Here is a 27645-nt window from a genome sequence, read left to right on the forward strand (position 1 = left end):
TTTTTAGTAGAACGATAGGGTGTGAGACTGAGTCAAAGTTCGGTATACTTTGCTTCAAACATAGTGAATCGTTTATCTCAGGACTGCAAAGTCCAACGAGATTTTTCCTGTTCCAATTGGTCTATTCTACCAATTGGGGTTTCCTCAATAGAATCTTGGTGTCATCTCTTGAACTCTATTTACTTTAGTTGCACTTTATTTTTGCTTTGTGGTTTGATTTTAGTTTTATTTCGGTAAAATTAAAATAAGTAAAAATTGGATAAAAGAGCAAGTTGAATCTATTTACCATCTCTCTAGATTATCTATCCATATAATATATTCCACAACCACTCCGCAGCGCACACTCAACAAGTGGTATCAGAGACATCCTCTATACATTGAGTTAATCCTTGTGGAAGTTTTTTTTGAAAAATAAAACTATTTTTGTTTTCAAAAATTCATAATGGAAAATCCTATGAATAAGGGTGAATTGGATATTCTTTTTGATGGTTTAAGTTTCGATCTTGTTTTCAATGATTTAAGCTCTGATGAGGAAATTTCTCATTTATCTAAAAGATATGGAAGACTCCTTCAAAATAGAAAGAATAAAAATTGTAGCAAAGGAGATTCTTCTAAATTCAGAGATAAGAAAAATAAGAAAGATGCTTCTAGTGCTTTTCCTGCTCATGTTGATAATGATACTGCTAATAATTCTTCTTTTTGTATAGGAGATTCTACCAAATTTAGGACATTGAGCAAGGTTGGTTCTTATGATTCGGATGATAAGAAAATTAAAAAAAAAAAAACCAAGTGAAAGCAATACATTGAAAATCTTTGAGGCAATGTTAAAGGCTAGTCAGAAGCAGTCTGAGGAACTAGAGTTGATGAAAAGAGAGAATGAGATCCTGAAGAAGGAGAATAAGCAAAAACAGAAATTGCTTGAGGAGAATAAAGTTAAATTTCAGAATCTTCAAGGTCAAGTAAAAATTCTCGAGAGCGAGGTAAGTCAAGCTAATTCTGCTAGAGAATCTTTTGTTGCCAAATTTAATTTTCTTGAGCTTGAATTGAAAAAGCTTCAAGAGAAATTAATTGCTTTTACTTCTAAACAGATTAAGCTTGATAAGATGATTAGTGTTGGTAAGCATGTAAGTGATAAAACTGGATTATGTTTTACTGAGGCTTCATCTAATAAAGAGGGTCAAACTGTTTTTGTTAAACCCGTGAACTTGAATGTGCCTATTGTTAAGCCTAAGCTTTTTGTTAATCCTATGCATGCTAAGAGTATGTCCAAGGTGCTTTATTGTTCTTATTGTGGTAGAACTGGACATAGTCAACACTATTGTTATAAGAAGAGAAGGGATAATTCTTGTTCTGATTTTCATGGTTATAATTCATTTGCAGAAAATAGGTTTTATGCTAGAAAGCAAAGTAATTGGAATAAACTTAGAAATTTTCATGCTAAAAGGAATTCACATAAGAAAAAGAATGTTCTTGATATTCCTAAAAATTCTCTTCAAAAGTTGAATGTAAAGACTGTGTAGATCAAAAAGGAAGACTTAGTTAATTATATGCCTGTTGATGCTATGGGACTTGTTCCTATTAGGTCTATGGGTGCAAACCCCCCTAACTAAGTCCTAAAAATTTTATGGTCATGGACTATGCTTTGATGAATATCTTGTTTCCATTGGACCATAACTTATAGTTTAGGATTTAGGTTATTTTTCTTTCATGAGAAAGTGATGATCATGTTTTTCTTGTCAATGCATAAGTGATACTTATTTCTCTTGAATTAATTATTTTTGAATGCAAATTGGGGACACATGATTATTTGTTGAAAAGGTTATTGATGTATAATCTATATATTGAAAGACAATTTGCTTTGTTTATTTCTTTTTAGAGATGAGTCTCTTGAGTTCATATTTTTTTTGTGCACTAGTCCAACTTTGAGAATTTTAATTGGAAATCGTTGTGAAGTTGACTAGGTCATATTGCTCATAAAAGCTATAAAGGTTATTGTTTTAAAAAAAAAAATTATAGAGCATGTGTTTGAAGAAAACAAATAAAAAATTTCAGTATAAAAAGAAAAGAAAAATCAAAAGAACGCTGAAAATTTTTGTTAAGGAAAAGGCTACCTATTGAGACTAGTTCGAAAGCTCCTACTAGACTTTGAAGAGGAGCTAATTGAGTAAAAAGAAAGAAGGAGACAAGTCAAAATAGGGAATTGTTGTCTACTCTTTAGAGTGAAAGCCGTCTAGCTTAGAAAAGTTTGCTCAAAAAAATCTTATCTTGATACTTTTCGATCAATATGATTTAGACAGTTGGTCAATGTGATTTGATTGAAATTTGATGAGATTGGATTGCACACACACACATGTGAACTTGCTAGACAAATTTCTGAATTTTTATAAAAATTGCAAATTGAATTTCATGTTGTGATTGTATGCTTGAGAATTGATTTGATTGAATAATTTGTGGGGTCTAAAAATTGTGTTTTAAAATTTTCTTGAATTCTTCAGAAATTTTTGGATCTCATATATGCTTGAAATTCATGGAAATTGCTATCTCATATTTTTTGTTAAAATATCATAAACATGAAAAAAATTGAAAAATGAAAAAAATCCAAAAAGATTTTCCTTTTAGTTTTTTTTTTTTTCTTGTTAATTCTTCCACATTATTTCTTTTCCTTCTTTGTTGAGCTTTATTTGTCAATTTGTAACAAAAAGGGGGAGAATGTGCATAATTTAGGGGGAGAGTTTCTAAAATTGAGAGGAAGATACATATACATTGATATTCACATATTGATATATGTTGATTGTTTATCTTTCTTGATTAAGCTTCACGGGTAGTTTTGTTGAGCTAATGTGTATATTACAAGTTGTTACATGTATTGAAGCTTCATGATGGTCAAGAAGAGTTCCGTTTTATTTCTTTGACAATCATTGTAATTTGCTTTTTCTGCTTAGGTAGATTACATGTTACTTTTAGGGTTTTGTCACGAAATTGCCAAAGGGGGAGATTGTGAGATATATATTTTGGGAAGATTGTAAATAATATATATTCTGTTATTGGTAACTTTCGGTGTCAAAACAAGTCCTAGTCAGTTGTAAATTCAAGTTACTATATCTGGATCGACAGCGACTGCAGAAAGGAAAGGTTGTTCAAAGTTACCATAAAAACAACACATTAGGAAGGACTCTAAAAAAGGTTGGACACATTCTACACTTTCCATTTTGATCGGAACAAGATTTTACATTCTGTCCGTCTTGAACTGGTTCAAGAATATTCGGAACAGATTCAACTTGAACTGGTTCAAGATTTATCGAATAGGTTCAAGAAGTCCTGATACTATTCTAACTTCAGTTTCCTTCTTCTGAATGTTTCCTTTTTAAACCCCAACTTCCTTCCAAATCCTATGCACAAATTTTATCATATTTTCTGAGGGATTAAGACCTTCTAAACTCTATATAAACCTTGTCGTACATTGGTTTAGACACGACTTTTGCATACAAAATTTCAGATATTTGAGAGAGCCTTTTTGAGAGATATTTTTTATTCATTCAGAAAATCAATCTGATTTTTCTGATTTTATTTTTGAGAGCACACACATAAATACAAGAGTGATTTAGGAGTGTTGTTCTCTATCTCATCGGAATTGAAGCATAATTGAAGATTCAGAAATTCCAGAAAAGTAGAATTCATTCATTTTTCGTTAAATTCAGATCTAGAAGAAAAGGGGTGAAGCGATCACACTTTGAAGGGGTCAGAGCATTCGTGGAGTGTTGTCTGATCTACCTGCAACTCTTCTACAGAGATCGAGAGTAAGCCTGAGGTCGAGAGCTGTTGGACGGGGGAGTCGCAAAGCCAGGGATTGTCAGCAATCAGTTTTTGGTAGAACGATAGGGTGTGAGACTGAGTCAAAGTTCGATATACTTTGCTTCAAACATAGTGGATCGTTTATCTCAGGACTGCGTAGTCCAACGAGGTTTTCCTGTTACAATTGGTCTATTCTACTAATTAGGGTTTCCTCGATAAAATCCTGGTGTCATCTCTCGAACTCTATTTACTTTACTTGCACTTTATTTTTGCTTTGTGGTTTGATTTTAGTTTTATTTCGGTAAAATTAAAATAAGTAAAAATTTGATAAAAGAGCAAGTTGAATCTATTTACCATCTCTCTAGATTATCTATCATATAATATATTCCACATCCATTCCGCTGTGCACACTCAACATATTTATGTCTGTATGTGTATGTATTGGTGATGGGATTTGGATTATGTGCGTGGAGGCGGCGACGATTGGTGATGAGCTGGGATTGTGTGGGCAGTAGACGGCAATGGTGGATGCGCTGTGTGTTACGTGTGTATGTATATCTATTGGTGATGTGTGTATATATTAGTGTTGGGCTGGGATTGTGTGGGCTGCGGCGGCAGCGTTAGTGGATGCTTTGTGTGTATCTATGTCTGTATGTGTATGTATTGGTGATGGGTTGGGATTGTGTGGGCAGCGACGGCGATTGCGATGACGGATGCTCTGTGTGTATCTATATATATATATGTAATTTGTAAATTTACAAGTTTTTAGGGGTACTTTAGTATTTTAATTTAATTATTTAGGCTGAAGGTATTTTGATAAATTCAAAGGGTATTTAAGTCATTTTATATCATGTCAAATTCGTTCACGGTTGAGGTGTTAATGAAAAGCGAAGCAAAAATTTGTAAGGTGAGTGATAGTGAAATATAGCCAAATTTGAGAGGGTGTGATTGAAATTAATCCTTTATTTTATTTTTGGAATTATTAAATTCTTTATAATTATTACATTTGGAATAATTGAATTATGATTCTAACCCAAAATTATTGCATATGAAATGCAATAATAAATATATTCTTATTTATTTATACCCTCAGTATACATACATATACATACATATATTTATTTATTTATTTTTGCACAACTTTTGGATTTAAGATAGGATTCTTTTTGTTGAACTAAAAAAGAATTTCAAATGAGATTTAATTTAAAAATATATATCGTAGAAAAATTTTGACAATTTCGTACCGGGAATAAAAATAATTAATTCTTACTTTTCATGTGCAATAATTTGATAAAAAAATCAGAATTCAATAATATCAAAGGTAACAATTATAAAGAATTCAATCATTCTTAAAAATAAAATAAAATAAAATAAAATAATAACTAAATTAATAAATAAATAAAATTGCATTTCATGGGCACAAAACACTCTTCTACTATGAGATTAATAACATATATACCCCTTGAACATTTTTGAAAGAGTAAAAGGGCAAAACGGGTATTACAACACTAATTTATGACAAATTTTTTTATTGATAGTTGCTTTCAGACAATATGAAAAGAATATGAATATTTTTTTGCACACTTTTTTAAATAGGAAATAAAAATATTACTGCTCGCCCCTTGCCCCTTCTAAAAAAGTAATAGCACACCTAAGACAATATATCATATATACATGATGTACAGAAATTCACTGAAAGCTTATATTCGCATTCCACATTAAGATAAATAAGCATATTATTACGATGGAAAATATTAAATATAGTTTGGAGTGTTTAAATTTATAGACAAGCTTCTAAAACCTTTTCACATATATTTTTATGGCCATTTTAAAGAAGCATGGGATATCTTGATACTTAATTTTTCAGCTAATATAATAATTATCACATCTTTGAATTTCATGTTTAATATGGCCACTTCTCATGTATCACTCACTTTTTTTCCTTTTTCTCTTCTCAGTAGGTAACACCTTGAAACTTGCCGTTTTCACACGAACTTGTTTTGAATTAGCTTGTATAATGCTACTAATACTTCAACATTACTCCTTTGAGGAGAATCGGAATTAACTTTATTTCTCAAAAGTCAAGCGTGGGTTGGGTATAATTTCACTCCAATTAAGCGTTATTGAAACGACAGTAACTTTTTCCAAGTTTGTTTGAAAAATTACAAGACATTATATTATGGAATAATCTATTGCCCTATAATAGATGGATTCGATAATAATTAAAAAGAATAATCAGACATTGTTCTTCGCATTCCATCAATTTTGTTAAAGAAAGTTGACAGGAGACACACCAACCTGTTTCATGCATATACATATCTCCAATGCGAAGATCAAATTTGTAAAGCCATTATTAATGTGAAAAATTCAATATATACAGTCTCAAATATAAATATACATGCATCTTGAAAGTAAAAAGACCGATTGAAGTGAAGAATTGATAAATAAATAAATAAGTAACTTCATGATTTTGAAACTATTTTTTCGTTAGTATAATATTATTTGGTAAATTATTTTGACCTTTTCCAAAGTTTGTCCAAATTACCTATAACTAAAACAATTTGAAAAATTGTGGTCGATCAACCTCCCTTGAGGTACGGCATAAATACTCCAACCATCCACGATGAGTTATAGTTTCAGTATTTAAAAAGTATTTCACTAAGGAACCATTATGGTACAAACAAAACTGGAGATAGAAGTAAAAAAGGCCCAAAATCTAGAAAGAAAGAAGTCACCACAAGTCTACATAATTAATTTAATACATATTTTGTGTGATGTTGATTGAAGAGGAAACTCTTTTGTAAAAAGGAATCCAACAACTATTCCTCAAAAATGCACTTTCTATAAATTCACCCCTACGTGCACCATGAATTGTGTTTTCATGTGAAAAGGAATCCAACAACTATTCCTCAAAAATGCACTTTCTATAAATTCACCCCTACGTGCACCATGAATTGTGTTTTCATGTATGCTAGCTAGTGCATCATAAGGTTTTATTTCTATATATTACCAACCAGTTAAACTAAAATAAGGAGAAATATATATCTTACTTGATTGAAAATTTGCATATTCTGAAAAGTACATTTCAAGGCTCTTTTTTTTTTTCTTTAATAGATTATAGGGCATGTAAAATAACTGAAAGATAAAATAATATAAATAAATAAACAAATAATAGCGTTAAAAAATTGCGTTACAAAACAACTTAAATATGGAAACAGGAAAAGTATGTACATACATCAATATGTACTGATCGACTTTAAATTTTCAAGGGCATAAAGAAAATGTAAAGAGCCATTTTAATATGTTTAGTGATTTGTCTGAAACATGAAGCTAAAATGTTTAGTGATTTGATAACTGGAATACTCTGAGATGAGCCTAAGCAGGTGCCATTTTAGCTTCATGTTTCAGTCCAAGAATATGACTACACTACCTGTCCGTGCAAATGGTTGCTAGCTTCTGTAGAATTTGGCTGCTTAATTTGTTGAAGTCACATATTAATTGCATGCAATGTGTCACCCGAAATTACGGTGATTGTTGCATGGCTTTAGGAGAAGATATTGTGTTTTAGGGGCATTCGAGTGCATAGTTGAAAGAGCTCAAGTGAGCAATTTGGAGTAAGAGAAACATTGTATAGTTTCTCATTTGTGTGCCTTTTGTAATCCTTTTGTGTTTTGAATGTTAGTGCATTGATCTTAAACTGCCCTAGGTAGGTACATTAATCCTTATCTTCCTTTTGTGCGTGTTCTCTACCCACTTATTTATGTTTTAATTACTTTTTTTTATTGGTGTGTGATCACAATCACCATTATTTTATTTGTTGACACACTTCCGCACAACAGTTAGAACTAACAAAACAAGAGTACTAACAAATTTTACTACTTAGATGAAAAGACAATCTAAAAGTGTTTAATTAATTTTAAAAAGTATTTTTGCCAGAGAGAGAGAGTATTATGACTCCCTTAACCGTGTAAATATTATTTGTTTTGTGTTACGATTTTTTAAATTTAATTTACGGGGTCAGGAGGTGTAGTCTAGCAAACCCCCGAAACTTTTTGTCCAATTCTCTACATAACCTTAAACTTTTTGTCCAATTCTCCGTCCATTTTTGGGCCGGGCCCAAGTCTATTATGAGTTCGCATCAACCCCAAGAACTTTTTTAGTTCACGTCCATCCCCTCTCTGTTTATATCTTGTATTGAATTTTCGTTGTAAAGAATATCTCACTGATCATTACAAAACCTATATATATATAGCCATTCTAAAATAGGGGTGGAGGATATCCTATATTTCAAAACCTAGCTAACAAAGTTTCTCTTCGGACATCAACGGGCCAGTGGTCTAACAATATCAGGCTCTTACCTCTCAAAGGAAGTCAGAGCCTCAAGTTTCAATGAAGGCATGTGTGTGCAAGTACCAATTAAAAATAAATAAAATAAAATAAAGGATCTCTCAGAACCTATTATGGAAGACATTGACTTTGAAGTTGGAAAATAACCCAGAGAAAATTCTTCCCATAATTATTTCAATTTTATTTTTCTTGTATTTCATAATTTGTCGGACTAACCCAAATTTAGATTCAATTCAGATTTTGAAGATAAATCTAACATTATAATTCACGCGAAAAATTAGGAGAATCTAGTTTGTATCAGTGTTACGTAATAGAACTGGTTATTGCAGTAGTCAAAAAAAAAATTTCAACCTTGCTCGCAAGATCTAAAATGCATCAATAAACAACTTTTTATTATATAATTTTATAAAGATGAGTTTTTAAGTGAATATTTGAAGACCTTTAATCTAAATGGCTATTTATTAAATGGGTCAAGAGTTGACCAATCATTTAAACAGGCTGATTAAATCCCAAAAAACAAACTCTAACCTAATTTGACAGTATTAGGGAAGCTAGTGGGAAGGGTTAATGAAAACAAGCCATTCAAATTGTGTTTCCCTTTCTCTTCTTTGTCTTTGCATGCTTGGAAAAATAAACCAAAAACATAAGAGACTGGGAAGGGTCTACAAAAGTTTATACAACATCTAAATCTCTAATGCCATCTTTAAATAAACCAAAAACAAAAAGAATTCAAAAATGGTGCCAACCAAAAGCTGACAGATAATATAGAAAATTAAATGTTGGAACATTAAATCAACTTGAATTATTTGTTAACATCTTGACGTGGGGTCAACCCATAAAGCCTTTCTGCACCAAAACTGAAGGCTCTAAAGGGAGAACAAAATTTATTTGATTTATGAATTTTAAAATCATATTCTGAAAATAGAGTTTAAAAAAGAACACATCATTAGTATACAGTATTTTTTATTTATTTTTAGATATCTGAAAATTGTTTGTGATTTTAGTTTTCTGGTAGGCCTTTCTACTAGGTTTCATGGGCCCGTATTACAACAATTTTTAGGCTGGTCGAAACCACCATTACCTGAAAAGCATCTCAAGACTAGGTGGAGTTATACTTGGGTCTTTCGAGTTTTAACCCATACAAAACCTTTAAGGAGAGAACAAGGAAAACAAAACGTATTTTGAATTTAGAATTGAAAGAAATTTAGATCAAATTTTTTACTAAATTTTTTTTAATTCTAAATCCATATCCCAGTGCTCTCAAATATAACAATAAATGATTTACTGAATTTACTGAAAGACGTACTTTTGAGGAAACATTAGGATTTTGAATTGCCAAACATCAAATTTATTTTATAATGAACCCAAATATAATTGATAATAATGACAAGATTTATTTAATTTGAACTCCAAAGTAACACAAGGAAAAGAAATGGAAAGGGTTACAATATCTAACCACCATCAAACACACGTCTAAATATTTCTCGGCCAAAATATCTTTCGAAAATAGTCCACAACAAAGTAGTAGCAAGAGGCAACGCACACCTCAACCAAATGAATCCAGACTCGCCTCCAGTAAGGGTTGATGTAGAAAACAGCTGCAATCCCTAATAACATAGTTATGTAGGACACCGTAAAGGTCACATAAAACGATTCCATGTCCATGAAGCCATCATCCACGTCATTGCTATTCATGACCGTTGGGGTTGTTGGAGGTGGCTCAATGGCAGTGCATGGTCTTGAAAGTGGTGGCCCACAAAGAAGTGGATTACCAATGTAGCTACTATTATCAAATGTATCAAATTGAACATATCTTTTACTTTGTGGTATGCTGTCGGACAGGTTATTATATGACACATTGAACTTGGCCAGAGAATACAACTCATTAAGCTGTGAAGGGAGTTTCCCACTCAAGTTGTTGAAGGAGAGATCTAAGCTCTCTACATTGGATAGGTTTGAAAACGTTGTTGGTATCGTCCCACTTAGGCCATTGTGAGACAAGTTCAACGCTCTGATTTGGCCTATGTTTCCAATTTCATTCGGAATGTGGCCTGTCAATCTGTTGCAGGAGAGATCAATAGCTGAGAATAGATCAAGATTGATTCCCTTGTAAGAGAGTGACGTTCCTTTACTCGTGAATTTTACTTGTGTTTGTCTACCGAATTTGTCCCCATAAGTAGTGTGCCTCTCTGCAAATATATCAAATCCACAGATGAATGGCAGGGAACTTTTTCCCAGTTTTCCCTCAAAAGTGATGTTATTCAAGCAAGGAGGAATGTGGCCAGAAAAGTCATTATAAGAAAGATCAATCAGGCTTAATTGGGACAAGTGGCATAAACTGAGTGGGATCTCACCTTCGAAATGATTGTTGTGCAAGACAAGAATGGTCAGTCTAGAAAGGGTACCAATCCAATTTGGAATAAGACTAGTTAAGTTGTTAAGGGAAAGATCTAAGACCACTAATGAGCTGCTATTGTAAAATGCACTTGACAATGGTCCTTGCAGCCTATTTTTAAACAGATGAACATACTTAATATGCGGGGGGTTGAAGCAAGATGGTATGGTCCCTGTTATTTTGTTGTCGGAGAGGTCAAAAACAAAAAGATTATCTAGTCTACAAAATTCAGTTGGAATTGGACCTTCCAGATAATTATTGGACATTTCAATCCCATTCAGGTATGACATATTTCCCATCCACCCAGGTAGTTTCCCTGACAAATGATTCTGACTTATATTTAGCATCCACAAATAAGAAGAGTTGGACAAGCTATCCGAGATCTCCGTGAAGAGATTGTGGTCTAGGAATAAACATGCCAACTTAGTCATGTTATTTTTTGTTGGCAAAATTGGGCCTTGCAATTTGTTACGTGACAGTTTCAAAAATTCCAAGCGGACGCAACCCATGGCCAAGTGCCCCGGTATTCCACCAGTTAGTTGATTATTGGTCAAGTCAAGAATCTTTAGAGTAGACATATCACCTAATGAAGAGGGAATGGTACCACCAAATCTATTTCCGGACATGGTTAATGACATTAAACCTGGAAAAGCTGTAACAATGTTTCTCGGAATATGGCCCTGGAAGTTATTGTCAGAGATATCTAGTGCTACAAGTTGTGTTATGGGATGGAAAGGCAACTGAAGATATCCACTGAATGAATTATTTGGTAGAAAAAGTCCTAATAATCCTGTATTGTTCTCCAACAACCAATTTGGAAACTTCCCATCAAAGTTAATTTGAGAAAGCTCAACTATTTGAAGGTCCTTTTGGTAGTAGAGGAAGTTGGGAAAGTCTGTAGTGCTACTGATATTGCTAGATGCACTGTGAGATAAACGAATAACAGTTAGTTGGAAACTCGGCGCCAGAGTCTGAAAATTCAATTCTGACACCAATTCGTTTTCTTGGCATTCAATGAGCTTGAGTTTTGAGTGGTTGAAGAATGATCGAAACGTGATTGGGATTTGGAAGCGGTTGTTTGAAAGGACAAGGTGTTCAAGAGATGTCATTTGAACAAGTGGAGAAATATTTCCAGTGAATTGATTGGAAGACAGATCCAAAAAACGAAGGGATGTCATTTGAATAAGTGGAGAAATATTTCCAGTGAATTGATTGGAAGACAGATCCAAAAAACGAAGGGATGACAACTTTCCCAAGCACCCGGGCAAGTTACCTTCCAGTTTGTTACCGGAGAGATCAAGATGTTGAAGAGTCCTCAATTCACAAAGCCCTGAACACCATTAAATTGACAAAGTCAGCCTCATTAAATTTCATCTAATAATATAATGATATAGATAGATAGAATAACGTAAATGAGACAGATCAGTCGTGACAGATCGATCGTGCTGTAGTAGTTGATTTTTTATGTCTAGGATGGAATTAAACTTTTCTTTACCCGGAGCAGGTAAGGTGCCAGTAAGTCCACAATGTTGTAGTGACAACTGTTTAAGAGAAGTCATCACTTGAATGCTTGAAAGGAAATCATTATTGAGAGTAACATAATTCAAGAACAAGTTTTCCACACTCCTAAGGTATTGCAAGTCTGTAAACATGGTGCAACAGAATGCAATCAAATATAAGAAGATGCATGTATAGGAGTGAAATACATTAATGAAGGATTTAAATCTGTTAATTAAAAGCTTTAAAAAAAATGCCTACCTCCAATGTGAATTGTTCCATTTAATATGTTCCCTCCTAAATATTGAGTCTTGAGTGATGTAAGTCCCCCCAAAAACGACCAAATGTTAATATTGAATGCATTACCATTCTTAAAACCTGTAAAAACAACTCACAATATCAACTTGGACGTTTGAGGACAACAAAGTCAAAAGTCATCCACAAAGCACTTAGTCTCTAGCTTCTACGATTCTGTATCAAAACGCACAGTAAATGTGTCTGCATGATAATTGTGTTTAAAAAATAAATAAATAAATTATAACTTTGAATTGTTGAACATATCAATTCTGGTAGGTGAATATTCACAATAAGGGTGGCCGCCTACCATCTTTAATTATAATAATTTAATTCGACTTTTATCTTTGATGTTATCATATTTAATTTACTGATGGTACATTTGAGTAAATGAAATTTTTTGAAATGGCTAGATTTGAATTTGAATAAAAAAATCATCACAAATAATAGCCAAAGTGGTATGAAATTTATGTGGCTTGGCATCAGTAAATTAGATTTTATCTTTACCTTGAGTAGGTAAGGTGCGACAATATAGTAGTGGCAATGGTTTAAGAGAAGTTATCACTTGAATGCTCCAAATGAAATCATTATTGAGAGTAGCATAATCCAAGAACAAGTTTTCCACACTCCTAAGGTTTTGCAAGTCTGTAAACATAGAGTAACAGAATGTAATGAAATATAAGAAGATGCATATATAGGAGTGAAATACATTAATCAAGGACTTAAATCTATTAATTAAGAGCTTTAAAAAAAATGCCTACCTCCAATGTGAATTGTTCCATTTAATATGTTGTATCCTATATATAGAGTCTTGAGTGATGAAAGTCCTCGCAGAAACGACCAAATGTTATTGTTGAATGCATTATCACGCAAATCAAGGATCTCCAGATTGTTCAATTTTGGAGCACTCATAAAACCTGTAATTTTAACAACTCACAATATGACCCAATCGAAAATACAAAGGAAAAAAAAAAAACTCAGAGCATGTGTGTGCATGATCATTGGGTTACAAAAATTATTGTCTTAATCTTGAGCCTTTCAGGATCATCATGTCACTACCTTATATGTTTCTCTATCAAACACAGTGTGTGTGCATGCATGATCCTTTGGTTAAAAAAAAATAAAAAATAAAAATAAAAAAAATTATAACTTAAACATAAAATCATGCTTAAATATGTCAATTCTGGTAGGTGAATATTCACAATAAGAGTGGTCTCCAACGTTTCGTTTTTCATCTTTCATCTTCATATTTAATTCACTGATGGTACGTTTGAGTAAATGGATTTTTTTGAATGACTAGATTTGTATTTGAATAAAAAATTTATCACAAAGAGTAGGCAAAGTGGTATTCTCCTTTGAAATTGAAAGATAAAAGTTTCAAGTTATCAACTGTTCAGTGTGTGAGAGATTTACCTATCCGAAAAAAGAAAGAAATTAAATATATAAAAAAAAAATTGACCATTGAGGTTGGATTTAGGAGCCCACCAAGGGAAATATTGAACTAGTTTGCGCACTAAAATCCTTGTTGTCCTGTATTTTAAATAACAAATAACTCCTTCCACCTTAATTATTAATTATTTGAAATTGATGCATACATGCATAATGTTTCAATCTAAATGATTAGATATAAATTTAAATCATGCATGCTTCTTAAGTTTATCCATTTCAATTCATGTCAAATATTCCTTTAATCCAAATGGAGTCTTACTTTTCAACATTGATTGTGTTAAAATATACATGCGCCAACCCTAACTCTTTTTGCTACAATAATTGAGATAACTCTTTTGCTATGTAGTATCTATATGCCTAAGTCAATGGATAATCGATATTGAGATTTTTAAGAGTAGTGTTTAATATACAATTAATTGATATAAAATGTTAAAACTATGTTTTCTTTTTGATAAAATACCTTGATTGGATATGATATTATCGATCTCGTTCCAAGCCATATTCAACTCTTTCAAGTTGATCAAACCATCCAAATCTAGTAGGGAATGAGAAATCAAGGGAAAAAGAAGAAGTAATAATCAGCTATAATACATTGCTCACTATTAACCAAATTATCATGAGAATAATATTATAAACATGAACATTTATGTTTTGTCTTGGATCTAGAACTGAGTTTTAAGTGATGAGAGGTTGTTATAATATTACAGTTACCTTGCATATAAATCGTCCCATTCAATCTGTTTTCACTTAGATTTAGAGTCTTGAGTGATGAAATTCCATTTAGAGACGTTAGGATGCTATTATTAAAATAATTGCCCGTTAGATCAAGGATCTGTAAATTGCTCAACCTTGATAGTTTTTCAAAACCTGCAAGGCCCACAATAAAAAAGTAATTTAATTGGCATCTTAGCAATAACACAATTTTGTTCTAAAAATAAATAGATAAAAATAAAAAAATAATAATAATAATAAAGAAAATTGAAAAAAATAAAGGAACCAATCATTATATGCAATCCTTAGGATGAATATGTATCTCATCTTGTGTGTGTGTGTATGAAGAGAGAGATACCTTCGTTCTCGATACATCCTTGTATATAATTGTAAGCCAAGTCTAGGTTTATGAGCGATTCAAAGGAAAGAAACATTGAGGTGTTTAAATACCAATCTCCTAACTCGTATTCTCTTATAGAATTAAGTGAAAGTTTGATGACGCGAAGTGTGGTGGTATTGCACTCAACACCTTCCCATTCACAGCAATCATCAGTGCTTCCTTCACCCTCCCATGATGGCAAGGAAAAGCCATTTGGATGGTTGATAGAAGCTTTGAGCTGCAAAAGAGCGATCCTCTCTTGCTTCCAACACCCATAACACCCATTCGCTAAAACCAGCATCAACAGTATGGATAAAATCAATACTCGCTCTAAGAACTCCATTACTGAATTCAGAATTGATTAGGACACGACCTACAGCTGCTATTTATATACATGCGCGCCTTGACATCTTAAAATTTGGGAAAAATAAAAAATAAAATAAATACTTTATTAAATTTATAAGTTTATACCGCTACCATTGCCTTTTCTTGCATCCATATATAAAGCTTTTACTGTTGGCGTTTGTGTATATTTTACATGTACGTATTAATATTTTTTAAAATGTTCGTACAGCATGGAACTAACGTTGAGGTTTGGTTGTAATATATTAATTATACATTTGTATGGGACCATTTTTATAATTTAAGAATTTTGATTAAATTGATACATTAAGTATTAATAATTCTTGACTATCTAATCATTTCTCCTGACGCTTGACTCAATCTTAAAAGAGTAGTGATATTTACACCGAACACTTGTAGTGAATTACCTAACCAAATAATTTTTAATTGGTGATTAATTTATAACAAATACAAGAAAGTGAAAGGTTTCATTTTCTTATTTGTAATAAAACACACAATATACAGTAAATGAATATCATCCAAAATTGGTGAACAACATTCCACTCCAGCCACTAGTGCAATTGCTTCATATCAGTCTCATAAACTTTATCCAAAATTGTTTTAATATATTAAGGGACATGAAATATAACAGAAAGAGAAAAGTTAAAGTAGATGAATAAACAAAAGATAGTGTTCAAGAATTAGATTACAAGACAACTTAATTATAGAATATAAAGCAGGTGCAGATATGAACTGTTGGATTGCATGCAACATCAATAAGTTAGAAACCAAATACAGAGATGACTTTTGATACAGTATAAACATTTTAAAGCCAACATTGCCTTTACTTTTTTAAATTCATATAAAGAAATATACTTCTTGTAAAATTGGGAGAAAAAATTATAATAATAAATACTGTACTAAATTTATAAGTTTATTATGGAAGACATTGACTGGGAATCTACTTCAATTATTTGAGGAGACTTGACTTAGAACATTATTCAGTTTGATTTTTCCAAAGCATGAATTGATCGGATGTTTCCAAAAGCAAATGCAGTATAAACATTTTAAAGTCACCATTGCCTTTACTTTTTTACATTCAGATAAAGAAATATACTTCTTGTAAAATTGGGGAAAAAAATAATAATAATAAATACTTTATTAAATTTATAAGTTTATACTTCGTTAAATATTTTTTTTTTATTTTTTTATTTTTCCCAATTTTTATGAGAACAATAGAAGTGGAACCCAACATGGCTAAGATGTGGTAGAATGGTATGCATGAGACACATGTCAAGTTATGATTAGTGCAACGAGACACTTAAAAGCTGTTCTGGCAACCAACCAAGAGCACTTTCATTATCTTATTTTACATTTCAGCCTATTTATTTCAATTTCCTTTAATTGATACTCTCTCCGGTTCATATTAGTTATCAACTTTAAAAAATTTGACTCATAATTTTCGTGAGTCAAAATTATCGAAATAGACCTCTAATATGGGATACATGTAGTATATAAGTATATTAAAGAAATATGACTAAAAATAACATTAAATGATTCAAAAATAAAAGATAGTAGTGAGTCAAAATTTTTGAAATTGACAACTATTATGGAATGGAGGGTGGTAGTGAGTCAAAATTTTTCAAATTGACAATTATTATGGGATAGAGATAGTATAAGTTAATTTTCCAGTTCAATCTTTTAATTCAACACTTAAATATTTTACCCGCTTTCAGTAACTTAATCTTCTCGCCAATAAAATTCCAAAATCCTTTGTTCCAAAGACAAACTCAAGCTATTCCATCCCTAAGTACGTGATAAGTGAGAGATTGCAACTTGGCATACTACTATTCTACTAAGGTGACCTCACTTGGATCAACCCAGAGAAAATTCTTCCCATCATAATCTCATAGTTATTTCAATTTTATTTTTTTTGTATTTCATAATTTGTTGATATTAAAATTTGTAAGACATCTCAAATTTAGATTCAAATCAGATTTTGAAGATAAATCAAACATAATAATTCAGGAAAAAAATTGGGAGAACTTGATTTGTATCAGTATTACATAATGTAACTGATTATTACAGTCGTCAATTTTTTTTTCAACCTTGCATGCAAGATCTAAAATGCATCAATAAACAACTTTTTATTATATAATTTTATAAAAATGAGTTTTTAAGTGAAATTTTGAAGACCTTTAATCTTAATGGCTATTGTTGACCATTCATTTAAACAGGCTTATTAAATCTAAGATAACGAACTCTAACCTAATTTGAGAGTAATGGGAAGGGTTAATTTCCACGACAGAGACAACAGCCCATTCAAATTGTGTTTCTGTTCGCGCGGTTTTTGTTCCCTACGCCGGTCGATGGACTCTTCGCGGGCGTGCCAGAGTATTTGTACAAAATACCAAAAATATGTAATTGAACACCAGCCTATCCCTTTTTCCGATGGCTGACTCTCAGGCGATTGTGTGGGAGAGAGACTAGTAAGAACTCCCAGTAAGGTTCTTTTATGCCTTGTTTGTAGCAAGGACTTTTTAGAATATCTAAAGAAATGCAACGGCTGATGAATGTTTGAATGGATGGAATGGCCGAGTGAAGACAGGCGGCAAGAACTTAATCGATTGCCGGCCGAACGTGATGGCGAGAACTTAATCAATCGCCACCAGCCAAACACAATGGCAAGAATTTAATCGATCGCCACTGAAACGTGATAGCAAGAATTTAATCAATTGCCATCAGCCAAGTAATGACAAGAATTTAATCAATTGTCACTACGATTCAATGGCAAGAATTTAATCAATTGTCATTAAATTGAAAGCCTAACTAAAATTGCGTAATTAAAATTGGCATAATTGAAATTGAAAGAAAGTAAATGGCTGAATTGAAATAGTTGACAATGTTCTAATCAATTGCCATTAAATTGAAATAAAGAAATTGATAGGAAAAAATGACGTAAAGTCAATTGAAAACATTTTTAGTTGAAATGCATGTTTTGTGGTGGTGCTGGACAAATTGGAATAGGAATACAATACTTCTATTTATAGAAGTTCTATCTCAACTTATTTTCCTAAGTTATTGCTAGAAAATCTCTCCTTCTTTGATTCTTTTCTTCACAATTTGAACTCAGTCAAATCCTATTATTATTCTGCTTCCTTTCTTGTTCTGTTTCAGTAGGAAATCTCTGTAAAAACAACCTTCCTCGATTTAATCACATGTAAGTTGCCGAGATATTGCTAAAACGTTGCTAGAAAGTTGCTGAAAAGTTGCTAAGTTCTAGCAACTTCCTTTTATAAACTTAGCAGCCGTGTTCTATCCCAAGTGGCCCATCCTTTAGCGCCATGTCAAGGCCACTTGTCACAATTAGATTTGTTCACTTCATGCTGCCAACCTTCTATACATGTCTTCAAAGCTTTCATTCTTTCATCAAACTAAACTTCCTATTTTATAGGAATTTAGTTATTGAGTTTCATCCAAACTCTAGCCTTTTCCTTTTCTGTTAACAGCCCATTTTGAAAAAAGTCAAATGTGAGTCGCTATATTTCAGCAACTGCCATATCATTAGGTGGCTGAAATATATCTTTCTATATTTGCTCCTAATATCTTCAAACTGGCCGATCCATTCTTGGACATGCTCAACCCTTATCGGCTTCCCATTGGTCCACGTCGCTGCTGAAGTGGCTGCCAAGTTTTGGTGCCAACAAATGCCCCCTGAATTTCAAAGGCTTTTATCACTTATGATACGAAGCGTTTGGAATTTGAATCGGCCTAAAATTGTAATTCAAATTTTAGTAATAAATCCTTTTCCCAACCACCTGCTTTAATGGTTATCTTTCCCAATTAAAGCGGCGACTACACTAATCCGCTATTACATCCAACAAGTATTTAGCTTGATACCCTCTAATCCCTAAAATCATTCTTCTTTCCTTAAACTTTCTATCTCTGAAATTCTTTCTCGGCGAAATCGTTCCTGACGTCCTCTATGGCTCCTAAGAAAACTAAATCAACTGATTCCACCTCTATCCCTCAACCTACCGATCCTTCAACTCATGGCAACATCATAGAAAAATCCCTAAAAACTCTATCTCCTTACAAATACTGTCTCAATACCCTTATCGATCTTCGTACTGACTTCAAAGGCTTAGGTCCTGCTTTCCTTGATGAAGCTCCTTCATCAATCTCACCTTTCTATCCTTCGGCCGACGTTCTTCCATTCCTTCAAACCTTCCCTCCTAATGAAAATGGCAGTTTGCCACATTTTCATTTTAGAACATGGCATAGCCCAATGATACTTGGATCAATTGGGTCGACCGAGTTGGAGCTGTGAAGGGAGAAATATGGAAGGATTGTGGCATATATGATGCCATTCAGCTAAGTAAAACTAACATCGCCCAAGACAGAGCCTTGATGATAGCAGCCATGTTTAATTGGTCGACCACCACCAACTCCTTACACTTGAAATGTGGCATGATGGCTCCAACCATTCAAGACGTGTGCTATCTAACCGGCCTCAAACCCTTTGGGATTGATGTAAGTACCTTATTGGTAGAAAAGGATTCTCCTTTCATCTTTCCTTCAAAGCAAACTGGAACCAAATCATCTGAATCCTCTTATGGCAAATACTTAACTTCCACCATGGATCCTCGCGTCCCTGTGAATGATGCTGAACATATTGCCTTCTTGTTGGCGTGGCTGAACAAGTTTCTTCTATGCGTACCGGCCTTTCAAGTCACAAAGGATTACATTCATGTGGCCGTTGCCCTTTCAAGAGGTAAACACCTTGCTCTTGCCCCCTTGGTGCTTTCTCATTTATATAGAGGGATTTATGACTTGCTTACCTCCAACTTCGGATGCTATGGTGGTCCCCTCTGGTTATTTCAAATTTGGCTTCAAGTGTACTTTCCTGAACTCGGACCTGTGGTAAGGCCTTCGGCCAATGACCCATTACTTTCTGTAAGTTACGCATCAGCCGTACCTAAATCCCATTCGTTTGGAGATTGCTTCAATTTCTTTTACTCCGGTTGTGAACAGAGGACTATCAGCCAATTCCTTCCATTTTCTCATTGCTCACAAGCACCTCGATAGCTGACTCCTCCTCAAAGAGTGTCTACCAAAAAATCAGCTGATACCAAAAAATCAGCTGATAAGCATTCGGCCATGTGGGCTAGTTTCTTACTTCCAAGAGACCTTCACTTCAACACTGGCCCTCTAGGCACAGTAAACTCAAAAGTTGGAGTTGAGTTCTACAATCCAAACCAACTTGCTAGGCAATTTGGTCTGACTCAAATGATCCCCATGCCCCCTTATTTCTCTTTCAACAAAAACTTCCATAGGCGTGTGGTATTTCCAGATGACTCTTATGTAAAGAACGTGTCCTCCCGGTTCTCAAATCTGCAAGCCGGATTCCAATTCCAACCCTTCATCAAAAACTCAGCCTCAGATTCTAGTTTTGATCAATGGTGGTCTTCTTACATTACTTCTACAAAGACGGCTGATAGCCAGTCCCTTGTTGTTAAAATATTGGAATCTTTCAAGTTCATATCTGTGGCCTTTGAAGGGGCATTCGTAATTTCCCGGGCTGTTACCCCAAAGAAGATGCCTCAAAAAGATCCTCCCAAAGATAAAAAACAAACGGCCAAGAAACTTCCTTGGTCTCAGCCAACAGATGCTCCAACAAGGACCAATAAAGAGAGAAAAGCTAAGGCCAAAGCCACTGTCAGCCTCCTCAAGGGTACGATCTTCCTTTATATATATATATATATATATATATATATATATATATATATATATATATAAAACTTTTAATTGAAATTCTCTTACCCCCCCCCTTTTTTTTTCGCAGATTCAGACAGTGGAACTTTATCAGCCTCGCTTAATCCAGAAGACGTTGAGCCCCAAGATGATGAGATTTCCTCCAGCCAACCTCCTCAGCCTTCAATAACTGAATCAGCCATCATCCTTAATGTTCCTCCAATTCCTCCAAAGGTAAAAGTTTTTTTTTTTTATCTATTAACATACAAAGACAATCATATCGGCTCAATTGTTAAAATACTTAGCCAATATTGATTTCTAATTCTCGGCCACAACTATTATTGGCCGAAACAAACTTTAAGACAACTTCCATCTCCAGGGGAAAAGAAAGAAATCAACTGCTCATGGCACTTTAAAAAGAACAAGATTGAGCAAACGTAAGAAACAGGAAGTGGAAGAAAATCTAGAAAGCCTTCATCCTACAGAAGACGTGGCCGATGATCCCGTAATTAATGTGACTGACACTCCTTCTGATCATTCCTCAGATGAAAAAGAGGTAAAGATAACTGTACTTGAAATTTCCAAACTTTTCAATTAATATGGTCCTTAATTTCTTCTCTTTTGCAGCAATCTCCTCTTCTTGACTTGGTCTATAGCCCAGTTAGAAATTTCAGCCCTCTGAAGGATTTTCATGATCCCATTGAGGTGCCCTTCAATGTTCAAGTCACTCCTGCCAAAACTTCATCCCAGGGAGATAGCACAGCGGTTCAGCCAGAATTTCCTCCTCCAGAAACCAGTCATCAGCCACTCTTAGTGACAGACATAGCCGAATCATCTAAGGTATTGACTATCTCATGTCCCCAAAAAAAAAAAAAAAAAACTTAAGATCTAATCTTTCCTCATTTTGTCAGGTTGTGTATGAGAAAACTCAAATTATTCCTTTATTTCCTCCACAAAAAGTTCCTGCTTCATCCTTATTGGCTTTGAGCAATTTTTTTAAGGATGTGGTAGCTTCAGTGACCGAAGAGAAAGAAAGTGAATCTTCTGGAGCCACCCCAGTCACTTCAACCAATATCCCTATACAATCCTTAGAAGAGACCAAAAAATCTTTACTTGAGATCTTGAAAAGGGATGCTGCTGATCTTCCTAATTTTGAAAGTGAACTCACAGCAGTGCTTTCTACACTCAGCCAGTACCCAGACTTTCCGGTTGATCTTCAAGCCACTATTGCTACCTTTAAAGGCCAGCTACCAACTCTGATCGATGATATTTTCCAAGCCAATGAAGCAATCAACCAATTCAACAAGAGTAAAAACAGGAAGGATACCCTTGCTAACCAATTGTTAATTCAAGCTTCCTCCTTTGAAAGAGTGAATACAGAGTTCATCGGCCTTAAGGAAAGAGAACATGTCCTTCAGAAAGAGATCGACCAGATCCATGCTCGTAAGGCCATCTTGTCTGCTGAAGCTGCCACATTGCAGTTTGAAGCTCAAGACCTTTCTCACGAGCATGCAAATCTTCGTGGAGAATTACCTCAATTGGAAGAGTCAATGAGGCAGGCCATGGTGGCCTTCAATCGGTCCTTAGTTATTTGGGCCGATTTCAAGGAAAAATTTGCAAACATATGAATTTTTTTTTTTTTTTTTTTATATTAGCTCCCTTTTGTGGCCATCTTAGTGTATGATCTTTAAATGATGTAATCTTTTACACTTCAATGAATAAATGGCCTTTTTTGTTACTCCAAACAAACATCAACATTCTAGCAAGAAAGAATTTATTAAAATAACCAAATCAGCCTAGAAAAATAGGCCGATTTTTATTACATAAAGGTACACATGGTCAGCCATAAGTACTGGCTAACACTAATTTTCCCTTTCAAAGATTGCCGGTACGTACCTCTTGAGGTACTTGCCATTAATGGGATAGTCATGTAATCGGCCACTGAAATATTTCAGCCTATATGCTCCTCCACTTAAGACTTGATGGACTAAGTATGGCCCTTCCCATTTTTGGGACCACTTCCCATATTTCCTATCGACTTTACCCACTGGCAAAACAACTTTCCAAACCAAATCTTCTTCAGCAAAAGACTTAGGTTTTACCCTCTTGTTGTAGATCCTCATCACTTTCTTCTTGTGAGCTATGATATGATCCAAGGCATCCCTTCTAAATTCATCCAAATCTTCCAATTCTACCAACATTGCTTGAGTATAATCAGCTGGAGTTAGATTATTTTGAAAAGCAACTCTGGCTGATTTAACCTTCATCTCCATAGGCAGAACAGCATCATGACCATAAGTTAACATGTATGGTGTAACTCCTGTGCCTGTTCTTTTTGAGTTCCTATAGGCCCATAAAGCTTCAGACAAAGTCTCATGCCACCTTCTTGGCTTATCTTTGATCATTTTTTCAATAATCTCAATTAGAATCTTATTTGAAGATTCGGCCTGGCTATTTGCCTGAGCATAGTATGGCGTAGAGGCTGACATATGAATATTCATGTTGTGGCCGAATTGTAGTACATCAGTTGCCCTAAATACTGTTGCATTGTCTGAAACAAGTGTTTCTGGAATCCCAAATCTGTGGATGATGTTTTGTTCCATGAAATTAATCACTGTTTGCTGATCAACCACTTTGCAAGCCTTGGCCTCAACCCATTTAGTAAAATAATCTGTGGCAACAATCACCCAGTGATGGCCTTCGCTTGATGGTGGATTAATTTTACCAATAAGGTCAAGGCCCCAACCTCTGAATGGCCAAAGTTTGATTATTGGCTGTAATTCTTTTGCTGGTACATTTTGAATCGGCCCGTGTCTTTGACAAGCTTGACAACCTTTTGAGTAATCTATGCAATCTTTCCTCATTCTCGGCCAATAATATCCATACCTGCGAATCAGCCATCTCATTTTAATCCCAGCTTGGTGAGCCCCATAGCTGCCCTCATGTACCTCGGCCATAACCTGAAGTGATTCCTCCTTGCTTATGCATTGTAGTAAGAGCCCATCTTCTAACCCTTTTCTGTATAGATCCCCATCTAGAAGCACAAAGTTGATCGCTTTTCTTTTAATACTTCTATCAGCCTTGATGTTTGGATTTCGAAGGAACATTATAAATGGTATCCTCCAGTCATCGTCGGCCAAATCTTCTACATCAATTGTCCAAGTATCAAACATAGTATTTCTCAATTCGGCCGATGGCAAAGATCTTCGTGTTATCTTTATCAATTGATTTTCTATTCCGGCTGGTACTCTTATTCCTGAGGCTGTTTGGGCCATGCTATTGGCCTCCTTATTTTGCCCTCTCGGCCAAAACTTAAGTTGAACATTATCAAATTAATTGATTAATGAAGTGGCCAGAGAATGAAACGGCCTTAATTGCCAACTTAGGCACTTAAAATCTTCAGAAATTTGGCTAAGGACTAAGTTTGAATCTCCCAAAATCTTTACATCTCTAACAGCCATTTCAATTAAAATCTCCAGGCCGATTATAAGTGCTTCATATTCGGCCTGGTTATTTGAACATTTAAAATCTAAAAAGAAAGAGAATGAAGCCTTTCTGCCAGCTGGCGAAATAATAACAATACCTGCTCCTGCTCCATCAGCCGTGCTTGATCCATCAAACATCAAGATCCAAGGAGTCAAGAATATAGCTGATGACTCCAATTCATCATAAACCCATGGATCAATATCAGTTGAAGGATGATCGGCCAAAAAATCAGCCAGAACCCTTCCTTTTACTGATTTTTGTGAGACGTAGATAAAATTGAATTCCATCAAAGCCAAAGCCCACTTACCTATTCGGCCAGTGATCAATGGCCTTGATAGTATATACTTGATCACGTTAGTCTGACAAAGAATGTAAACATCAACAGGCCGCATGTATACTCTCAACTTCATGGCCGAATAGTACAAAGATAAACAAAGTTTCTCAATTGAGGAATATCTGCATTCTACATCAGTCAGTATTCTACTCAGGTAGTAGACAGCCTGCTCCTTTCCATGTTCATTGTCTTGCGCGAGCATACTACCAATTGATTCTTCTGCGGCCGATAAATAAAGCTTTAACGGCCACTTCTTTCTTGGAGGCATTACAACCGGGGGGTTTGCCAAATACTCTTTTATTTTGTCAAAGGCCTTCTGATGGGATTCGTCCCAATGAAATTTCTCATGTGACTTTAATTTCACTAAAGTCGAAAAAACATGCACTCGGCCAGCATGGTTAGAAATAAATCTTCTAAGAAAACCTACCTGGCCGAGGAACCTTTGCACTTGTTTTTTGTTGGCTGGGGCCCTAGCATTTATAATAGCTTTGACCTTGTTCTGATCAACTTCAATACCTCGTTTATGTACCAAGAACCCCAAGAAATTCCCGGCTGAAACTCCAAATGCACACTTCAATGGGTTCGTTTTCAATTTGTGAATCCTCATCCTTTCAAAGGCCCTTTTCAAGTGTTCCAAATGCTGTCTCTTGGCCGATGATTTCACAACCACATCATCTATATAAATTTCCATGAATCGGCCAATCATATCATGAAAGATAGAATTCATTGCCCTTTGATAAGTAGCCCCAGCATTTTTTAGGCCAAATGGCATCACAATCCACTCAAAAGTACCAATTGACCCAGGACATTTAAAGGCCGTTTTATGAACATCCTCCTCGGCTAAATAGATTTGATTATAACCTGAATGGCCGTCCATAAAAGACAATATTTCATGCTTAGCGGCCGAATCAATAAGTTGATCGGCCACAGGCATTGGATACTCATCTTTTGGAGTGGCATTATTTAAATTGCGAAAATCCACACAAACTCTAAGTTTGCCATTCTTCTTCATTACAAGAACAACATTAGACAACCATTCAACATACCTAACTGTTCGAATAAATCCTGCCTTAAGAAGTCTTTCAATTTCTTCTTTAATTTTGAGCATTACTTCCGAAGACATCCTTCTTGGTGGTTGTTTATATGGCTGAAAATCTTTCTTGATCGGTAATCTATGTTCTACCAATTTTCTAGACAGGCCAGGCATCTCTTCATAACTCCAAGCAAAGCAATCCTTATATTCATTTAATAATTTAATCAAATCGGCCTGGAATTTAGGCTCAAGCAAAGCACTAACAAATAATGGCCGATTATCTTTTTTAGTACCAACATTTATTTCCAATAAAGGATCTTGCACCTCTGCTTTATTATCTTCCATCCTGGAAGGGGCTGACTCCAAATCTTCAAGTTGGATTGCATCCAGCTTTTCGAAACCATCTTCAATTATATCAGCCGTGCTGGCCGATACCTCTTCATATAGTTATTCTTCTCTGGCCAGTCTCTTCTCAGCCAGATATGCTTTCAGTCTGATGCAAGGGCCCTGAAAGCTTGCCGCTTCTTTTCTTCATTGGTTTTGTGATCCATCAGTAACATCTTCAATGTCCTTGATGGTCAACCTGAAAATATCAATTTTCGGCCGAGCTGCTTCTGACAATAATTCTTTAATATCAGCATTAATTAAATTCTTCTTCATTGTTGCCGCTGCTGGTCGTCCCATCTTGTTAATGCCAACAAATTTGATAGGTACAACAGTTTCATCATAAAGTGCAGCCTCAGCCGAATACACCCTAGCTATAAAGGGTTTGTTATCGGCCTCAACAATTTTTACCTCATTTCCATCCCAAAAAATCAACATTTGATGCAAGGTTGATGGGATGCACATGTTAGGATGAATCCAATCTCGGCCTAAAAGGAGATTATAGGCCGCGGTTGAATCAATGATAAAGAAAGCCGTAAAGGATGTCTTACCGCCAATAGTAATTTCCAAAGGTAGAATACCTTTGGTGTTACTAGATCCTCCATTAAAACCACTGATGGCCACGTCGGTTGGAACTACATCATCCATGGTTTTACCCAATTTCTTCAAAGTAGTTGATGGAATGACATTCACCACCAAACCATTGTCAACCAAAACCCTATTGATTGGCTGACCCTCAACCCATACTTTAACATACAACGGCCTCAATTGCTGTGTCATGGACAAAGGTGGTTTTTCAAAAATGATTTTATCGGCCTTAGATGGCTGATCCTGAGAGATCAATCCTATCCCGGCCGATGAACTTGTCGAATCGTCCTTAATTTCTGAAGATTCAGCCTTTTCTTCCTGCTTGGCTGACTCAACATCCCTGTTCATCGTTGGTTCTATCCTTGCTTCAAACACAGAAGGCAAAACAAATACCATGTTCCAATTTACCTTATCCGGGAGAGAACCAAAACGAATTCTGTACTTGGCCGCATGCTTTGGATCCTGGTCTGGCTGATCATCTTTTTCTTCATAAAAACATGCCTTATTCTCAAAGGATGTAGCGACCTCCAAGTCTTCAGCCACCACTGGTTCATTTTTCCTTTCTAGTTGATCATGGTCGATCTTGTCCTCCTTCCTTTTGAGTTCTGCATTTTTCCTTTGCATCCTCCTTTTTTGGGTACGTGTAGGAGGCTGCTTAGGAAACTTTGGGTGACTTACTCGAGTCCATCTGCCATGGTCAACCAAAGGAGGTCTAACCGTTCTTACACGGCTAGATTCTTCTCCTTTTTGAACCCATATTTCTGACTGAATTGTTGGTTTCCTTTTGAAACTAGGATAAAAATGTTGTTCTGGCAGGACTCTATTGGCCACCGATGACCGAATGATTCTCACTGCCCTCG

The 27645-nt window shown here is 34.8% G+C and overlaps 1 protein-coding gene across 2 annotated transcripts; it reads right to left on the minus strand.

Annotated features, from left to right (window-relative positions):
- Window positions 1–9510: 9510 nt before the first annotated feature.
- On the minus strand, window positions 9511–15227 carry LOC132280228 (cuscuta receptor 1-like). 2 transcript variants are annotated; one of them, XM_059782402.1, is made up of 8 exons: window positions 14844–15227; window positions 14486–14641; window positions 14235–14309; window positions 13087–13242; window positions 12833–12970; window positions 12293–12409; window positions 12030–12176; window positions 9511–11864 (listed from the first exon to the last, which is right to left on the minus strand). In XM_059782402.1, the coding sequence occupies exons 1-8, from the start codon at window positions 15205–15207 to the stop codon at window positions 9613–9615; spliced, it is 3405 nt and encodes a 1134-aa protein (XP_059638385.1). In that variant the 5' UTR covers window positions 15208–15227; the 3' UTR covers window positions 9511–9612. The 2 variants fall into 2 exon arrangements, with proteins under 2 accessions (XP_059638385.1, XP_059638386.1); XM_059782403.1 differs by lacking the exon at window positions 14235–14309.
- Window positions 15228–27645: the final 12418 nt, after the last annotated feature.

The sequence above is a fragment of the Cornus florida genome, unplaced genomic scaffold (genome assembly GCF_030987335.1).
Source record: "Cornus florida cultivar Cherokee Brave unplaced genomic scaffold, ASM3098733v1 CherokeeBrave_3.0.0_Hap2_Chr10, whole genome shotgun sequence".
Classification (NCBI taxonomy): Eukaryota; Viridiplantae; Streptophyta; class Magnoliopsida; order Cornales; family Cornaceae; genus Cornus; species Cornus florida.

Coding starts and splice junctions, on each gene's coding strand:
- LOC132280228 (XM_059782402.1), bottom strand. CDS start 15,207: ATGGAGTTCTTAGAGCGAGTATTGATTTTATCCATACTGTTGATGCTG. Junction 13,243..14,234: donor TAATATCATATCCAATCAAG/GTATTTTATCAA, acceptor TTAAAATTACAG/GTTTTATGAGTGCTCCAAAA. Junction 12,410..12,832: donor TCGCACCTTACCTACTCAAG/GTAAAGATAAAA, acceptor TTGTTTTTACAG/GTTTTAAGAATGGTAATGCA.